This window comes from Tympanuchus pallidicinctus, unplaced genomic scaffold, assembly GCF_026119805.1.
Source record: "Tympanuchus pallidicinctus isolate F22 unplaced genomic scaffold, pur_lepc_1.0 scaffold1, whole genome shotgun sequence".
NCBI lineage: Eukaryota > Metazoa > Chordata > Aves > Galliformes > Phasianidae > Tympanuchus > Tympanuchus pallidicinctus.
Window position 1 is genome coordinate 24,357,447 of NW_026294618.1, and position 20,243 is coordinate 24,377,689.

Genomic DNA, 20,243 nt, shown 5'->3' on the forward strand with positions numbered 1-20,243 from the left:
GGATACAAATTTTGGAACCTGCAATTCATGTTCGCTTAGAGAAGAGAAGGCTCCAGGGAGACGTCATTGTGGCTTTCCAATACAAGTTGTCAAACATAAACAAGAGAGGGAATGGCTGCTTATGAGGGGGGAAAGTGGTAGGACAAGGGAGAATGGTTTTAAACTAAAACAGGGGAGGTCTAGGTTAGATATTAGGAGGAAGTTTTTCACACAGAGGTGGTGACGCACTGGAACAGGTTGCCCAAGGATGTTGTGGATGCCCCATCCCTGGAGGCATTCAAGGCCATGCTGGATGTGGCTCTGGGCAGCCTGGTCTGGTGGTTGGTGACCCTGCACATAGCAAGGGTTTGAAATTAGATGATCACTGTGGTCCTTCACAACCCAGGCCATTCTATGATTCTGTGTGATTCACTCGGAATCAAATCCCTGTAAAAGGATGGAAGAGAAGAAGACAGTATACTGTCTTCATACTTTTCTTCTGGTTCTTTCAAATTGCTTGCCACACTAATGGAAAATGTTTCAGCTCTATAGGAACTCAAGATGTGTGGTTCCATGGCAAGCGTCTTGCATACAGTGAATCCTTGCATTCATATTTTGGAAATAAATTCAAAAGGATCTGTATTGAATTTGAAAGTTTGGTAAGAGTCACATAGGAAGGAGGGACAAACAAGGCTATATGCCCATTGCCAGTTCAAGCAGTGTGTAACTGTGCAAGGCATTCTAAAAGCAGAAACAATACCAAAAACTACATGCAGAGTCTCTCACCTTGGGGCTTATTTAAATGCATATATATCACAGAAATCCCTAGTTAAAAAGAGTCAGTCACCAATTTCCCTGCTGAACTATGGTGTCTCTCCAGAGATTCTTATTCAATTATTAATGCATCTGCTGCTAATTTCATCATGCAGAGTGTGAATTTGTCTTTCCACATTGAGTTCTAAGGGAATTTTGTAAGAAATATAGAACTTGTCAGCACATGAGAGTCAACACATTACTGCTGTGCTGCAGCCATTTATAACAAAACTAAAACGAGCACTCACTTGTTTGGCATTAATTTAATGTCCCACTTAGCTCCTATCATACGTAAATAGCTGCTTCATCCATTTAAGCATTTCTGTTCGCGCACATAATGAAGTACTCTGTACCTGTCAAGTAAGCAGAATGCATTACTGAAATAAGAAATGGATGAAGACATTTAATGTTATTAATATTACGGTTCTATAGGGGCAGCAGCATACTTTTTTCTGGCCACAGGTATCCCACTGTGAAGTTCACCTTTTATCCCATGCTACAAAGAGCACATGAAGACGTGACATGCATACACATTATTGTGCCAAAAATATTTTTGAAAGAAATATCAGTTCAACCCCTGACACAGTTTACAACAGCTGTAGTTGTCAAACATGCTCAAAACAAAATAAATTAGCCAGCCAGCCTCTTGGTATTTAAACGTTCTTTATGTTCTCTATTTTAGGAAAACAAAGTTTAATTTTAAATGGCATTCTGGCTATGATCAGCCTCTCTTGAAGAAATTTTTTATGAGAATGAATGGAGATAATGACTACTATTAGTCACTGTCATTACCACAAAACATTAAAAACTACAATATTTATAACAGGCTATGACATGACAATTAAAATACAACTTTCTATCACTTGCATATGATTCAGCCACAGCTGGTTGCTATTTTCTAAAGTTAAAATGATAGAAGTCTGGTAATGGTTTATTTAATAGCATGTTCATCATCAGATCTAATTGTTTTCCACCACAGGGTATGAAGCTTTATGTCCTCTATCAACCCAAAACAAACAGCCATGCTGCTTAATGGTTGTTCAATTAATGTTTATGGTGCTACTTTTATAACCTGAGTTACAAGACAAATAAACTCCAAGTAGCAATTTAAGAACCTTGGAAACTTAATGGGACTTCCACTGATATCAGACATTACTAAAATACCAACAGAATCCCCCATTTGAGGGTGTGAAATAAAAGACATTAGTCAGCATTAGAGAATTCATCCAGGACAATGGTATAACTGCCAAAAGAGACTTTCATGTAGGAAAAGACAGTTGTGTGACTTCAGGTTAGCTGCCTTGCAATTGCTACTCATGCTGGGTTAAAGCAGAAAAGACCTGTTCATCTCAAGTCATGTAAAGGTCAGACTCCATTGCTCAAACTGCAAAGTTATTCCCCTGAGAGTGATTTACCCTCAGTAACCTAGATGCTCTCCAACTACTCATAATTCTTTCTATTTAGCAGAACTCATGCTGATTAAAAGGAAAGAAGAGTTAAAAGACAGGTTTCTCTGTTACTGTCTTACTGCATATTAATTTGTGCCTCTCCCTTTTGCACACTGCCTGTAGAGAGCAATGTAAAACCACTATAAATGTTTTCACTGGAGAGCTGCCATTGTTCTAATTTACGAAAGCCAATGATTTCTGATTTCTGCTGTTAATTGAATATAGAAATAATATATTCATTCAGAACTTCCCATTTTAATTCAGCCTACCTGACCTCTGGTTTTAATGATGTATTGCATGCCTGTACATCCCTGAATCCTCGACAATTAATCACTGATACTCACTCTCCCAAAGTAGCCAGACAGTTAGACAGGAAAGAATCAATCCTGATGGGTGGTGGGAGTTTCTTTTCAGAGCCTATATATTTTTTCACATCATAAACCCTACTTTGTTGATGCAAAAATATTTTAATAGAACTACTGTTACCAGACTCTCCTCCCAACCTTCCAGTATTTCCAGTATACCAAAATGAGGGCTATCAATGGGCAAAAATGCTCTGTGAAGTCTAAAGTCTGTCAAGCCTTTTAGGCAAATTCTCTCCAAGACTGCAGGTGAGAAATGACAAACTTATCACCTAACCAGCTGATGTTTAAAGCTGACTGCTTTTGATTATGAAGCAATGAGCCTTTCATTTTGGAGTTCATTTTGTGTTTCATAAGTATCTCTTCACTGAAATTATGCTGTTGAATGGATTTCAATTTGATTAGTTTAATGCTATGGTTTTATTATTCGTAGTGAATACAGGCCTCTCATGGTGTTACTGAACGGTTAGGAATATTCCAGGATGGTGACAGAGCTACTTTTATTTTTCACGTGCTACTACTTTACTTTTTCCTTAATCCAATAACAACATATTTGAATAAGGCTGCCTGTGCTTCTGTTAGACTTGTGCAATTGCTCTGTTTGTACTCAGACTGCACTTCCTCTCTGGTCCAGAGAGAAGAATAAGATGAAAGCACTTCTGCCTACTGAAGGACAAAATGCTGAATCCTCAGCGTGTTAATTGATCTCAAGGCCAGAAGGGAAGCCAGTGTGAAAGCAACAGTTGATGGAAAACTCCTGAATTAAACCTACAGACATTATGATTGTAATTCTCAACAGCTAGTGCTGTGGAAGAGCACAGCCACCACAGCCACATGCATAAAACACTGAATTGCTCTTTCAATGTCATATAACTTCATTAAATATAATTCAAATGTCCTGGGAAGCTTGATACACATATCTCCTTTTAGTAATATATCCTTTTACATAATTACATTACTTCCGGTGATGTGCAGTGTAGACCTCAGTGATAAAAACCTGTTTCATGTTAGAAGAACACAACTTGTGTGGTCATCCTAGACGTAGTAAAGGAGAATGTATTTAACCTCATTCTAATGTTGAGTGGAGTCAGGTAGACAGGTCAAGAGATGTTAAAAGTCATATTCAACTTTGACAGTAAGGAGAGTTCAAGGCACAACCTACAGGCTAAATTAAATCCTAACTAAGCATTTATTAACACTGTATCAGTGTTACAAGGAGTGATCACCCACTTGATTTTACATGCTATGGAGTGGTTACAAAGGTAGCTTCAGAACTCACTAGTAAGATCTACTGTTAAACAGCAATTTGATATATTTATTATTAATATGGTCCACCATGTCTTAAATCTATTAGCTTCAAGCTGAACATTCTCCACATTTCATTCTCTCTACTTTCAGAAAAATGCATGCAGTTATACAACTCATCCTCTTATTTGCTTACCTTTTTCCATACCTTTTTCCATAGATCATCACAATACTGCATGAGAAGACCAACATATCCCCAGTTATTTAAGGATGCTGTTAGAAAAATAAACTAGGCTCCCTTAGCTACGCTTCAAGCTATTAGTGGAATATTAATCTAATACATATATCTTCAGTATTACTCTGACCTTTATTAACATCAGCTGTCTGTAATACTAATTACCACAATATCTATACAAAGATCCAAGGGGCTCAAGAGGTGTTTTGCATGAGGATATGGTGATATTTGTGTCACAGTGATGACACCTGCTTTTTGACATCCTGAGGTTGAGGCTAGCGAAAGCTGTAGGCTACTGAGCACTTCTGAAAACAAAGATTGGTCTTCAATGCTGAAAGGGAGATGGGAGTTTTTAATCTATAAAAAATTGTTGAGGGTCATCAACAGGATTTACTTCTTACTAAAAAAATCCCATTTATTTAATAAACACCTCTAGAACAAAGTTACCAAAAGAAAAAAGTGGCAAAGTTCATAGAAGTTAAAATAAAAGTTTTGGGAAATTCCACAAGCCAATTTTCATTAACTGAATGCTGAGAGTGGGAAGCTTGAAGTGAAGGTCTTTAACAATCCCTTCTATCACGGCAAAGCTATTGTGCATGAAGCTGTGCTCTTCTACACTTCTTTTTCCAGTGGGCACTCGGCATGGAACAGGCTTACCCAAACTCTAACTCAGGATCCAAGGACAAGCATGTATATCAGATCTTGTGTACACAACTTAATTAAAGAAATACAGTTAATATGATAGAAGTAATCTGCAGCTTATAATGTAATTATCCTCCATATCTGAAATTTAAAAATTCTTTTCCTTGTAAGTTTAACTATAAGAATTGGGATCAATTTACCGCCAGTTCAGTTATCCAAAAACCAGTCACTTAATCTAAGATAGTAATCTGGTCTCCTTTTCTAAACAGTGGTGTGCATTTTATTACATTTTTTTTGACACATCTTTAAAGGTGGGCTAAATCATCCTTTATCCCCAAATATCTTTCCTGCATTGAATATAAAAGAAATCTCAAGGAGAAATTTAGATATAATGCACAACTCTGAGGCAGTTGGTTTTTAGAATCAACTGTAAGACTGTTGTTGACTGCAACTGTTGTTGCAGTTTACTATATTTTTTTAATATAATACTTACATGCTGTTTTAAGGAAAATGCATTAAAAATGACAAGGAAAATAAAAGAAAGTCCCAAGGAACCAATGAAAATTTTTCTTTTTTTTTTTCCTATTACATTTTATTACGTATAGTAGTGTTTATCAACAACTCCTCATGATGATGACAGAATATTGTACAAAAATTCACCCCTGAATTGGTAAAAAAAGGTTTATATTGATTGGGTTTTTGCATCAATTCTTATAACAAAGTATAAATTTTCATGGATTTTTTTGGTATCGATAATTACTATACTCATTGACTCATAATCCAACCATCAAAAGGTGAAATCCCAATGAAAATACAGAAAGAAATACCTACATTTATGGATCCACTTTACAAAAATCAAGGGTCACTATTCCTTGCTTCTGTTCATAGTAATATTGAACAAAATAGAAACAACACAAAAGATAGGAATGAAAACACATTTGGCAAAGTAAAAATTGCTTAAGTAAGTTACAAGATATGAGTAAAGTTACAAGGGCTAGACCAGATTTTGAACTAACTGTGAAAATTGGAACAAAAAATAGGAGGATACAAGAACAAAAAAATAAGACATAATTCTTCATTTATACTTGACTCATACCATGTGTCTGAAAAATGAATGTAACATTGGGAATGATGCTCATAATTACAAAATGAGTTTTGATTGAACAAAAAATATTTGAAATAAGTCGTATCCATCTGCAGACATTTTAGGGTCAAGAAGTCTTTAGAAATTGTGAAAACCTTCCAGGCCTTTTATTTACTCAGCTCCTCAATGTCTACTTTGCTCTGCATAACAAACAGAACCAGGCACGCTGCTCACTGCACAGGCCTCTGGTGTCCCTGCAAGAAAATACCTCACTGAGATTGTTACAAGAAGGAATGTGGAAATTGTGTTCAGACCTTGTCTGAAAAATGTGCTTTAGTGGTGTAAAAAGGCTATAAAATGGAAAACAACATGGCATAATGGAAAGGGGAATAGAAGAAATTGAGAATGTCAAAAAACATGAAGAAAGAAATGGAGGCAGATGAACCTTGATGTTTTATGAATTCACCAATTAAAATAAAATTAACTGTGTTAATAATAAGTATTAAAGATGGAAGATTTAGGAAATGTTAGGTGCATTTTTTAAGAAAAGTTATATTAGGTTCTTTGGATATGTACATGAGGACATGAGACTCCTTCCTATATTTTTCCACACAAGACCTAACTTGCAGGATATGAGGCTGAAACAAATATTTTTATCTGTCTTCAACTTTAATAATATGGTGTAAGATTATTTGCTTTCCTACAGGTTTTCATTGTTCATCATTTGTATTAAGAATGTTACAGTAACTGAACCTTATCAGGATTGAAAATGTATGTTCAAAACAGTTCATGAAGTTACCAAAATTTTTCAAGATAAACGGAGAACAGAACAAACAAAAAAACCCCACCTCACTAACATCCCATAATCAGCAAAATATTTTTAATGTTACCATCTGAGTGAGTTAAGTTACACCAAGAAGAGAGGATTTCTCAGAATACTTGACGTTTTTAAAGCTTCTTCTGTGTTCACTATATCATACAAATATATTTTGATTATTTTTGATTATTTTTATGTTATTTCTGTGAGAAAGATTATTTACTTTCTTTACCACAGAATGACAGCACATATGACAGATATCATATGCATCATATGCCTCTGTACATGAGCTCTCTTCCAATAGCACAGCTTAGGTGAACAAGTTTAAAATAATCCTTTTATTTCAAACTGAAATAAAACACCTCAGTTTCAAGCTAAACTATCTCACTTCTAATATAGACTAAAGACAAATAGAGAAATACCACAGCTCACCTGATAGGCTGGAAGATTGCTGTGAGTCTAAGTGCCAGCAAATGCTGGAGAGGGTGCTAATGGTGGGTTCATAATTCATAATGCAGGGCTTTGGGAGACTCCCAATCTGAGGCTCAGTGTTTCAAATCCCACTGATTTATTTCAAATGATGCTGAACACATTCAGTCCCTTGAGCACCATTCAAAAGGTACAGTACTTCCCTAAGAGCTCCAAAACTCTGAAAATAAAGACTAAGTTAGCCACATACTCAGTGAAGAACAAAGAATTTTTCACATTAATATTAATCTTGAACTACTTACGTAGATTCACACAACATCTCTGTAATAAGAGGTTAGTCTGGATGATGGACAGCTCTAGAAAGACATGGCCTTACAAATTGTGCAAGCTATGAGATGGATTTTGACACGGTCTCACACCACATCTAAATTATAGACATATAGGTTTGAAGGGTGGATTATTTGGTGGATAAGAAATTGGTCAGAAGGTTGTAGTCAGAGGGATGTGGTGAATGGCTCTATGTCCAGACAGAGGCCAGTAACAAGTGTTATCCCTCTTGGGTCCATCTTGGGACCAGTACTCTTTAACACCTTCATCAGTTATATAGATGATGGGATTGAGTGCATCATCAGTCACCCTGATGACACTCTATTGAGTGGCACAACTGATAGGACAGAAGGAAAAGATGCCACCAAAGAGAACTGGACAAACATGAAAAGTAGGCCTATGTGAGCCAAGTCATGTTCAACAAGGCCAAGTGCAAGTTGCTGCACTTGGGTTGAGGAAATCCCAGATGTGTATATGGGAAAGGACTTGGGGAGGGGGGGTTCTGATAGATGAAAAACATAGCATGAGATGGCAGTAAGTACTTGCAGCCTGGAAGGCCAACAATATCCTGATCTGCATCAAAAGAGTGGTGACCAGCAGGGAAAGGGAGGTGACTTTCCCCTGGTCCTCTGTCCTTGTGAGGTCCCATTTGGAGTACTGTGTTCAGGCCTGGAGCTCCCCACACAAGAAAGATGCAGAGCTGTTGGTCTGCATGTTGGTCTGCTGTTGGTCAAGAGGAGAGCCAATAGTACTGTCAGAAGGCTGGAGAACCTCTCCTATGAAGATAGGTTGAAGGAACTGGGTTTGTTCAGCCTGGAAAGGAAAAAGCTCTGGGGAGACATCATTGAGGCCTTCCAGTGTTTAGAGGGAGCTTATAAACAGGAGCAAAATCTACTTTTTAGATAGATTGAGAGTGATTGGACAAAGGGAAATGGTTATAAGTCAAAGCTGGGAAGATTTAGATTAGATGTTGGGGGAACTTCTTCATAGAAAGGGCGGTGAGGTGTTGGAACAGGCTGCCCAAAGAGGTTGTGGATGCCCCATCCCTGGAGATGTTTAAGGCCATACTGGATAGAGCCCTGGTCAAGCTGATATAGGGGGTGTGGCAGGGGAGTTAGAACTAGGTGATCACTGAGGTTCCTTCCAACCCAAGCCATTCTGTGTAATCTATAATAAAGCAATAACAGAAATTAATTTGCTATACAGTTCTGACACATTTCCTGTGCCCTGAAAGAATCATAAGTAGAATGGAAGAGCATTATCTCCTTAGGGTCCTTAGGGTATCTCCTTAGGGTGACTAAATTAATAAATGTGCACAATAGAGCAAAAATGAGAACAAGGAATAAAATAAATTCTGGCATTAGTTTTCAATGTATGTGATGTTACTGCATGGAAATAGTATGGCATCATTCCCTCTCACCTTTCTCATATAACTTCTTTTTACAACACAACAAATTTTCAAAATGCTACCTTCAATACTTTTTCTCCATGTTAACATCAACACTGTCTTTATGCAGCTATTGCAGAGCATTAATCATATTAATACATATCTTGAGTAAACTGATTAGGGGAGAATTGAGTTACATAAAAAAGTCTTGGTTTGCTTTTAACTTCTTGATAAGATTAACATACTCAGATCCATGAGAAACCAGCTAAAACCAGTTCCTAATAAAATCGGTGGATGAAGAGATAATTTGAATATTTAGGTGGAATAAGGTAGTATTTTTAGATACATTAGTCTCTTCAACCACCCAATGGAGAAAATAAGGTACATGTAAAGATTGTTAGGTACTCTGATTTCTTTTCTGTAAGCAAAGATCATACCACTAAATATACTGGTACCCTAGGTGCCTATAATGGCCAAAGCTAGGTACTTGAAGCTAGTTGATGATTCTGCCTCATAGCTCCCTAGCTACCACACTAAAGTAACTTCTCATAAGAACAAAATGAATTCCAATCAGTGGGTTTGGGTAACAGAGTTATTCTAGTACATCTTGTAGGAAATTGAAAGCTGAGTTGGCAAAAGGTAACTTTTTGGATGTCTCATGATTTTCCCCCAGACGATTTTCATAAAGGCTACAAAAGCAATTTTTGGGACTCTATATTCCCTACCAAAATTAAATTCATGTTACTAATTGCAGGAACACATAACTTGGAAATTGTGTAAAACCTTCAATTAACTTTTCTATAATGGCAGGTATTAAATAGGTAAAACTATCAGGTCAGCAAAATAAATAAAGTAAGCCACTCTGAAGTCATGTAAATACGAACTAAGGGACAGTAAAATCTCCTCTTTTTTTTTTAATATACATTTGGTGTACATTTTGTATACGTTTGGTGTAGTTTTTATCATGGATTAGGTTTTCTTTTTTTTTCCCTGCTTGATTTTGTATGTAAGAAAGCTCACTGAAAGAACAGCTATTTACTATTTCTTCTATCCTCATTATTCAATATGCTGTTCCCTTCTTCATGCGCTTAACTTTATTCCAGTCCTTCATCTTGAGTCAAATGGATGCATGACACATTTAAAGTTGTACATTTTGGAATCTGTGTGTAAACAGGGAGAGCTGTGAATGAGACAGTCATCTAAATGAGTCTTTATGAAGAATCTGATATGAAAATGATGGCATATATAAAATATATAAATATATTTTGTAAATCATTAATTATATTCCTACAGTTTTGCTTTTTGTTGTTGTTTTTGACTCTGCATTACAAAGTAAGGTCTCTTACCTTGATCAAACTAGTTAAGAAAACTTTCAAAATAGACAAAAATACCTAATTAGCTCAAAATTATCCATAAAGTGGTCTAAAATGGAACTGCTACTATTTGTAGAATTGCCTGCACTATAAAGTTCAATAATTTTAAGGGTCCATTCCTGTTGTGTTCAATGCTATATAGTGAAGGCACTGGATAGTATCTGGAGAATCAATTCCTTGTCGGTTTTATGATACATCTCTCTTGTTCATCAAACATAAAACATCAGTAATTCACCATGGCAAGAGGCAATGCAGATATAGCAAAGTACAGCTATAATGGACAAAAGAGGATACTAACAAGCTTGTTCAATATAAGTCTGGCATGTTTATATGTGTACAGCATCACACACTAGACTAGCTGTTTCATACCATTGCCTTGAAAAACTAAGTGGGATTCCAGTGATCATGGTAGTATTTCTCCACCAAGATTAGAGAGTTCAGGTCTCAAAACAAATGTCAGCTCAGAATACATCCTGTGTTTCACTTCCTGGTACATCTTCTACCCTCATCTGCTGTTTTGCTAATTACATTTTATTATAATTTATATCTTTGAGCTGCTGAGTAACTGAAACCAAATGATTCAGCTTCACTTTTTATCTAACTCTCCATTATCAAGGCAGAGGTTGAAATGATTGCTTACTTTAACTAGTATTTTGAGTTCTTCCCAGCAGTTTCTTTCAGTTCTGCAGGTGCTATTCAATCTCTATAAGAACTATGCAGTATTGTTGGTGTTACAATCATAGATAGCTACATTTCTTTCTTTCACCTGAGCACCAGAGTCCCTTAAGAACATGGTTCACAAGGCTCTATAATCCAATGCAGTCTGTTTTGGCTTATGTCTGCAAAGAAGCTCAGCAACACTACAATTAAAGACCATGTAATGAAAAGCCTTGTGCCTCCTTCAGAAAGTTACTTGTCAGTTCTTACTCTATGAAAATAAAGTGGTAGCTGCCATAGACAGACAAGCTTAGCTTCAAATTTGAGATATGGAATCAATGACAACCCCATAAAAATATCTTGAAGTATTTTTCTTGTGCATGATAAAAGTAGTGCTGGTGCAAAAAAAGTTAATATTGCTGGTGGTATTGTAACACTTCCACTCTTCTTGTACAGCATTTTTAGCCTGGACTATATATAGAGGGCTCCTCTAACGCTGCATCTACCTGCATGGGAGTGAAAGGGGCATTCGGGACAAGTGTCTCTGACAGAGAACTGCAAACACCATTTCACAGTGGCAGCTACAATCACAAGCAGGAAAACAAGGGGGGCAAAGGTCTACCAGGTCATAGGCTTGTCAGCACTGTGGAAAGGTGCAATATCTTGAATTGCTCTTCCTGAGACAACGCTATTTCACACCACCTATTAACTAAGGCAGTGGCTGGAATAACATGATTCAATCTTTAAATATCTCTCTTCATTTGAAAATAATTAAATGATAAAAAAATTTACTACGGATCATATTAAGAAGTTCATATTGGTATCAGCATGGATTTTTTGTGAATGAAATCTGAATAAGATCAGCAGGATTGAATTCTCTGTCATAAAGCTACTTTGCTTAACTGAAGTCTATCCTAATAGAGCATTCTTCCCATCTGTTCGTATTTCTGAATCATAAAATCTAATATATATACATATATTAAGAACTTGCATAACATTCAAAATACCATACAGAATAAAGGAAAAAAAAAAAAAAGGCAACTAGTTTAAATGCTGTGATGATATTAAACTGAAGTTATATTAACAGAAAATATGACATTTCATTTGAATGAGATTGTCCTTAATTATCTTTTCAGCTCTGTTCTGAGAAGAAGAGGATGGAAAAGGAGGAGAAAAGGAAAAAGAAGCTGTTTGTGAAAGACTTTTCAACTGAATTTTTCAAATGGTTCTACAGGTCTGTTATAAGTTCAAGAAGAAATAAAATGAGTTACTAGCTAAGCAATGAATATGGAGTAATGAGTGAATATAGAAAAGCCATGTCTTTGGTTGGCAACAGACATTAAAGATCGCCTAGTTGCAACAAATGCAAAAAAACCCCAAAACAACAAAAACCCCAAAGATGCAAATTATGTGGACTTTTGTTCTATTTACTCTGCAAAGGAAAAGAAAAGAAACGCAGAATGGCATAAACAAGCAGCTCAGCACTTCATCGCTCACAAGCTCTGAGATGGTGGTAGCATTGTGGAGATCCTATAATGCAAGATTGTATAGCAAAGGTACTAAGTGAGTTAAGTCCTGTCATCCAGTTAATGCATCCAGTATGACAAGAACAGTGCTAGACACGATATGAGCAGGTATTCTCATACATTATAATAACACTGTATGAAACAATAAGAAGAAACAATAGCTCAACTAACTTGAAACTATACAGAAGCAATAAGGAGAAATAAAAATCATCTTCAAAATTAATTCGATTCTTATTAGACCACTAAAGCATTTTCATTATCCTATTTTAACATTCATGTAAATGTTGCTAAAAGATACCAGAAAGTTTTCACCATTTCTATACAGTATCTTGAAAACTTCTTTGGGAACACACAGGATTTACAGTCAACTACACAATCCATTTCTTTCTTTTTTCCTTTTGATGTGTGAATATGTGTCCTATATTGATATAGCACTGGTGTGATCTTCCTCCTACAAAACTTTTTTCTGATACATATGCCTGAAGCTTGAAAAATGCTTTCTCAAGAAATCTTGTTATTCTATGGTAAAATATCATAAACGTCAAAGATAAATCAATTGCTTTAGAAAAGAAAGCATTTATATATTTCAGTGAGTATTAAAGAGAGCGTCTTTCTATGTTTTATATCAGCAAAAAACTCAACAACGCAAAACCAACCAACAAAAAACCTGTCAAAACAAACAAACCTTGAAAGCAATACACTTTAAGCAGAAATTAAGAAATCATCTTTTATTATCCAAAAGTTACTGGAGATTGCTTCCTATTGAGAAAGAAAACTTTATTCCAGATTTGCATTATTGAGATTCATACTAATTTTAAAATGTTCTACTGAGTTATAGAATAAATGGCTTAATCAACCAGAGATCATGAAGTCTCAGAAAATTTTTCTTGTAATTGTACTGGGAACCAAAGTCCAACTTTAGATTCCATTGCTTTTGAAAAAATATACAGCATACAGCAAGACTTCACTAGAAGATATGAGCACGTTCTTGAGCGAAACTCATCATTTGTCTAACAACCACATAGATCAGAAAATCTATTGGGGGAATCATTTCCTTAATGTCTCCAAATGAATGTTAGCATCTTATCTACAGAAACAAAGAAAAAACTTAGACAAAATTTAAAAAGGCTTAATGGTTTTAAAGGGCATTCAATCAGGTCTCAATGAGCAATACTAATGACTGGAAAAATGTAATTATCTAACAACAGAGTGGCAGATGTTGATTGCCTTTGAAACAGTAATTAGTCTGAGAAAGTTACCTGTGTACCTTTTCTATCTTCATAGGACAACACAGTAAGATGGGTAACATGAGATATCCTTTGTTTAACCGGGAGCTAATTAGAACTAGAGTTCTACTATCTGCATGGAGGTCACAAAATGCATCTATATTTTTAGTAGAACAGAAAACTTCAGAATACGGAAGTCTTATTTTTCTGTTCAGCATTCAAATATTGCTCTGTTTTTGCTGTGATTATTAGTTTAGGTCTTTTTTGTACTTTGGTTAGTATACTGACAACAGAGGATTACTTGAAATAGATATTAATATAGTCTTCATTCTTTAGACACATCTAATTTTAGACAAGTGCTGTAATTTTGGTAAACAACTTTTTTTGTTAAAAAAATTGTGATTGTGATGTGATAAATTGTGATAATTTTTTTTTCCTACCTTGATAAAATGCATCTACAGATGAACTATACCATTGTGAATCCTAAGTGTTCTTTGTCATACAAGATGGAGCTATTCTAAGGTAAGACCTATATGATCTTTTCCCAAAACAACTTAATCTTCTTCCATTCTGAGGTCATTAACTGAAGTTCAATAGGATTACAAAAATTCAGGTTATATTTTTGAAGAAAATAAGTTTTGTTTTTTTTTCCTCACAAAAGAAAGGAAATGTACTGAATAGGTTGTACAGATAACAATGATGTCCAGTGTTGGACCTTATTTAGTCCTTCTGCAAGTCAATACAATACAATATGAAAAGCTTTTTAAGACTTCTCTTCCTAATTGGCCATATTTTTCCTTCTCATGATATTCTCATGATAAAATGTCAAGTCTTTTTACACAGTGCACTCATGCATGTTCATTACATTAATTTTAACAGTAAGTTGGTTTCTTTAGTAAATTCCTGAAGCTCATCTCAGTCCCTTCTACAACCAGGATCCCTAGTTGCAGGAAGACACAGACTCCTCAAGCCTGCAGTTCTTACTGACCAGGTTTTTATATCTATTCCTTTGGAGCTATCACTGCCACTGTGATTAGTTTTACTCATATACTTTCACTGACAGTGTTACTCAGTTTTGGAAATAAACACAAGTTCAAGTACAATGGACTAGTTATTGCAGCACTGTAGACTGAATGAAGCACGTGCAGTACGGATTATGGCCACAATACCATTATTCTGAACGGAGGCTAAGGACCTCAGGGAGCTAGAATAATACTGTCTATATTTTCTGAGGTGAGGTCACATACGTTATACTTAAAAAAGGTTATTCATTTATTCATAAAAAGCTTTAAGATTTTTCAGTAATGCAAGATGAGCTTCATGGTAAAAAAATAACAGAACAGATCCATGGTCCAACTTTATTTTCTAATAAAGGTTGCTACTCTAGAACATCAAAGTCTTTTGGTTAGAATGGCTCTTGAATACATGCAACAAGTCCACAAGACAAAGTAGTCCAGGAGTGCAAATTTCCTAATCTGTTACTTTACCAGGAGCCTGTCCCTTCTGGTGCATCTCTGTGGAATCAACTCCAGCGAGTGACAATGCTGTTACTCACTCAGTGTTTCTTCTGACTCTTCCTCTATATAGCCTTGAAAATTGCTTTCCCTCTCTGGCAAGTGAAGCTGTGCCAGCATGACATAAGTGACACATACTATCACTATGCCATTCACTCCACTATCTGATCATCGTTTCAGCACTGCAGACTGTCAAATATATAATGAGACTCCAGAAATCAAGAGTTTTAAAACTGGCACATGGATTCTATTCATTACAATTTTTGCAATGTGCACGCCATGCATTTATAATGCAAAAATCAACTTATTTAGGGCAAGTAAGAGTTGTTACCATCTATCATTTCTTAAAGGAACCACATTTAAAAGAACTTGACAAGTCCATTTTAAAAAGAAAACAATTAAATGAATATTTAAAAGGAAAACAATTAAAGGAATATTTACCTTGACTGCAAAGAAGCACAATTATGAACAATTTAGTATAATTTTGTAAAATAATATATTTTACTGTTTTAAGTACTGAGAATTATAATGCATTCATTTATTATATAGATCAAACAGTACCACAGATGGGATCAACTTGTACAAAAAATACACTTTTTTTTAAAACATGGTTTTGATATTGAATGCTAATTTTTCTTCCTATTACATAGAAAACAATTTGCTATCTGAAACCATATTGGTGGGTGATTAGTGTCTTGGAATTAACTGTATCACAAATGAACTTCTTTGTCTTTTGATGTCTGTAAGTTTTCAGGACTCAGAATTGTGGCTGACTTGGTGGAGCTTTTTATGTAAGACCCATAGATGACTTAATTATTCTAATCAGAATCCCTTCTTACTCTGTCACAAATTAAGAAGAAGATGGATTTTTTATTAAGACAACATCATTGACTAGCTTTAAAACTTCTCCCAAAACTGATGTGAAATATACCTTGCAGTTGTGCACAGAACAGCACGTGCAGTCATGGATAATTTTTCACTCTAGTTTCCTGAAAGTCAATAGAACAAATATTTGCATAAGCAGCTGCTTTCACTGACTTATCTCCATTTTTTTTCTTATTAATCTTGTATAATAATATTTTACAATGCATCATTTTACTCACATATTCTGCAATGTTTTCAATCTTCATAAATAATAGCTGTAAAAGTGGACTTTTGAGACAGTATTGCTAAAAGACAATGCCCTGGTATAAAACAGTCTGCACCGTAGTCCACTCCCAAGGAGCTTTCACTAGTTACCCTCACACAAAAACTCAGAGCACAAGTGTGAAATTCATTTTATGCATTTACTCCTGCATCTCAGTTACATCAGGTATGGCAGCTCAGAGTTTTCACATATTTTAGCAAGGCATATGAGCTTTTCCTGAAATACAGTAAAATCTGTGGCATATAATAATCTATTATTTGTTGTATCAGTATGAAATTGTGCGTATAATAGATGAATGTGTTTTTCCTATTTATAGATATAACATACAGTGACTGAAGCACATTTGTATAACTCTATGAAAGGCGGGTAGGTGGAAGCATTTTACCGTAGTGGCACACTCAAACTGAAGCAACCGTAGCATGCAGTCACATCACCTTGGCCTGTAAAGTGGCTGTACTACGTAAATCAAACTTGTCAAGGTCTTGAGGCAGCCCACTGGAGAGGAAAATCTATCTTGCTAGACAATGCAACCTGTGCTGATAAGTAACCACTGAATACACTTGATAGCTGAAAATGTTACATCAGCCAGACCCCAAACACAGACAAAGATGCCAGGGTGATACACGTGTTTGGTTTGTGTATTTAGTGAACAGCATCTGTTTTTTTTATTAACTCTTATCTAGCTTAACAATCATGTCAGACTAAGAAAATTTGAGCATTTTGTGTTGTGATTTGGTGGACACTTCTGGGTGAAGTCAGCTTAGATGAATTCATATCCAAGCTGACTTTTTTTGTGTTTCTAACACAATTTGTCTCAACAATTTGTCTAACACATTTGTTCTCAACTGAAAATCTTACAAAAAATCTGAAGTTTGTGTGTGACACGGTTATAATAGAAACAAACACTTCAATCATTAGGTATTTGTATCAATGAAATACAGTGAATTTTGCCTTGATTCATGTCCTTGCAGTGTAAGGCTATTATGGTATCTGCCATTCTGAAGTGTAACAAAGAAATAATTACTAAGCAAAAGAAGAAATATATCTACAGCTATTTCTGTCACAGAAAGTATTTGGAGAAACAAGCAAGACAGTACTACATTTTTCTACATCTGTGACTAATTTGTTACCAAAATCTAAATACATTTTTATAGACATGATTTCTTGTTTTTAGCAGGAGCAGCTGTACCATGTTAATATTCACGATTAAAACATCTGAGTACAAGACTTCTATTTGACTGAAAGATATTTTACCTTACAGAAGCAAATGCTTTGATTACCATTATACTGTTGTCCTGTTACGTGAGGAAACGCTGCTGGAAATTATTATTTGTTGTAAAACTTGAGCTGAACATGTTTCCATGTGTTAGTACAGAGAAATGCACAGATAAAACATGAAATAGGAAAAAACCCTGAGATGTGGAAGAGCTTACCTGAGCACTTCTCAGCAGATTGGCTGCTTAGCTGTCCAGAGCCCTGAAACAGTGAGACAGAATAAACTCAATGTAACCATCACATAGCCTACTGCATTCACTTTAACACATCAGGTTCAAATGACAGAACATATGCTTAGTAAACTATCCAAAAAGAGTTAGCATGCAACTCCAGCTGCAAGAGACTTTGTTCACAAACTACTTTATTCTCATCAAAAAAGTAAACCAATCACATTGACAAAAAGCCACTGTAAACAAAAAGACTATTTAAAGGATTAACAGTTTTGGCATCCCTACCATCAAGTCATCTGTTGTTTTTGTTTGTTTGTTTTGTTTTCATCAAAATTTAGGTTATATATTTGTTGTTAGCAAGAGTTGCATTACTATTATTGCTAATTTTAGTTCTGTTTATTACCTTGAGGGTTATATATTGCAGAATAATTTTGTTGTCACTAGTTAATGTTAATTAGATATTTTAATATCCTATATACCTATTTGTTATCTTTTGGTAGGTTTACTTTTTTAACTATCAGTAACTTAATAACTGAGAATATTTAACATTACTGTTGCATACTCAAAATTACAGAGTTACTATTAGTGTTACCTGTTTAACGTTTAGTCATCCTTTGAGTCCTGCGACATATTTCCTTAATAATCATCAGCCATCAAGTCTGATAGTCTCAAAAGAAATATCAGCCCTCTAACTGCCTTCAAGGGCGGTGATATTTAGCACTGAAAATTACAAATAAAGTTTTTGAAGTTGAATACCAACAACTGGGCAGTGACACTGATGATTTGTTTATCAAGACAAATTGATATATACTACGAAAATGCAATCCACGCACTCTTCCGAGTGAAAACAAATATGTGAATCTATGCAATGCTTACATGTTGAATGGGATATTTAATGTGCGGGGAAACTCAAAGGTTGAAGAACTAGCATTTAGACAGTCTAACAGTGGTAAGTGGTAATCTTACCTCTTTAAACTCCATTACATTCTCACGAGAGACATGCTAATACAAACAAGTCAATCAGAGTTTGTGTTTAGCAAGATCAAGCTTAGAGGATAGTTTAAAATCCATTTATTGTTCTAAAGCATTTTTTTCCATTAACATGTTATACATTAGTGGATACTAACCATGATTCATGTAACAGTTTAGTTTGTTAACTTTTAAATTATTTAACAACCAGAAGTTATTAATACAACTTTTAAAGTCTTACACAAAAAAATCTTAAAACAAGCTTGGGTTCATTTTTGTAATTTTTATATAAAAAACATTTTAGGCATCTCTTGAAAAAGAAATAAAGCAGGCATTTAAAGCTAGAAAACAAGTAATTCCAAATTTAGTTTGTTACAAAAGGTTTCAGCTTTATTGACAAATTATGGCAAACATATTTGACAAAATTATGGTTTCCTATTTAGAGAAGCTTACACATGGAACTTTATGTGATTTTTTTTTTTTTAACAAATACAGGTTAAAACACTGAACAAATTCAGTTAGCTACATACATACAGTAGCTGCTTGTTTTCAACCCCATTAAAACAGCATTTAAAATTAAATTTACAAACTTAATATCGAACATCTTAATCTAAACTAACATATATTAAAAAGACAGGTTAAAACATCTTATCTACAACTTGATTATTGTATGGCTCAAATGAAAAAAGGAAAAGAAAAAAAGAATCATATTACAGTCTTTCAGCAACCCTAAACAAAAACTCAGCCTTAGCTAGTATGTAGAGAGACTCAAGATCTGTAACAGGTTCATGCTTTTAAAGTTACACACAGCAATGAATACAACCAACAGAACATTATCTTTGAATGGTTTATAGACAATGCTTGCCAAAGTTTGTTCTTTCTGCTTTTTCTTTTTTTTTTTAAGTCCGTGTTATAAAATAATACTAATGCCAATGTCACTCCAATGTTATAGGAAATACAAGTAGTACATAGGATAATAATGATCAGTAATCCCTAGGATAGAAAAGAAATTGACTATTACTTGTCTTGTTGCTGTTTATGCGGAGACCACAGGCTATTAATTGTCTTTGAGTTGAGGTCACAGATGAGGAGGACCTTCAATATCTACCATAGGGGTGTTCCCTGTAAGCACCTCGAGCTGACCTTGGAGGAGGTGCCTTTAGGCTGGAACGGGTTGTGGCCCATTCTTCTTGTGCTAAAAACAGAAAAGAAAAAACATGTTGTGTAAATATCTAAACCTGAAAGAACAAAGTGTTGTCACTACTAATGGCTGTCAAAATTCTCAAGAGTTTTGCTTGAAAGATTTAATAAAATAAGACAACAATTGCCATCCGTTTCTTTATTCTTCAAAAAACAACAATAAAGAAAACAACAACAACAACAAAAAACCCTACAGAAAATTTAACTTCTAACTTCTCAACACAGGCGCTGTGGATGTCTCAGGATGAAAAACCTCATCTTTACTCTCAGCAGAGAATGAATATCTAGTGTGGTGGCAGTAAAGACAGCCCAGTAAAACGTCACTGCACTAGTCCGCCAGCTCAAAATTTGAGTCTGTAGCATATAAGCTGAAGTATCCACATGAAAGACATTTAATGCAACTGGTATGTTGCTAAAA

General features: G+C 35.1%; 1 protein-coding gene across 5 annotated transcripts in view; it reads right to left on the reverse strand.

The window, feature by feature from the left end:
* The window catches only part of KHDRBS2 (KH RNA binding domain containing, signal transduction associated 2), a 334,761-nt gene that overhangs the window by 17,734 nt on the left and 296,784 nt on the right, over positions 1-20,243 (reverse strand). For 2 of the 5 annotated variants that reach the window (XR_008206778.1, XR_008206780.1), the window contains exons 9-11: positions 19,647-19,820; positions 17,645-17,687; positions 1,041-1,145 (exon numbers count right to left, since the gene is read on the reverse strand). Coding sequence is in view for 1 of the 5 variants with exons in the window: in XM_052682944.1 (XP_052538904.1) it covers positions 19,723-19,820 (98 nt within the window). In the remaining 4 variants the exon portion in view is untranslated. Of the gene's footprint in view, positions 1-1,040; positions 1,146-14,513; positions 16,054-17,644; positions 17,688-19,063; positions 19,821-20,243 lie in introns of those variants that run through there. The other 3 variants (XR_008206781.1, XR_008206779.1, XM_052682944.1) reach the window with 3 other exon arrangements.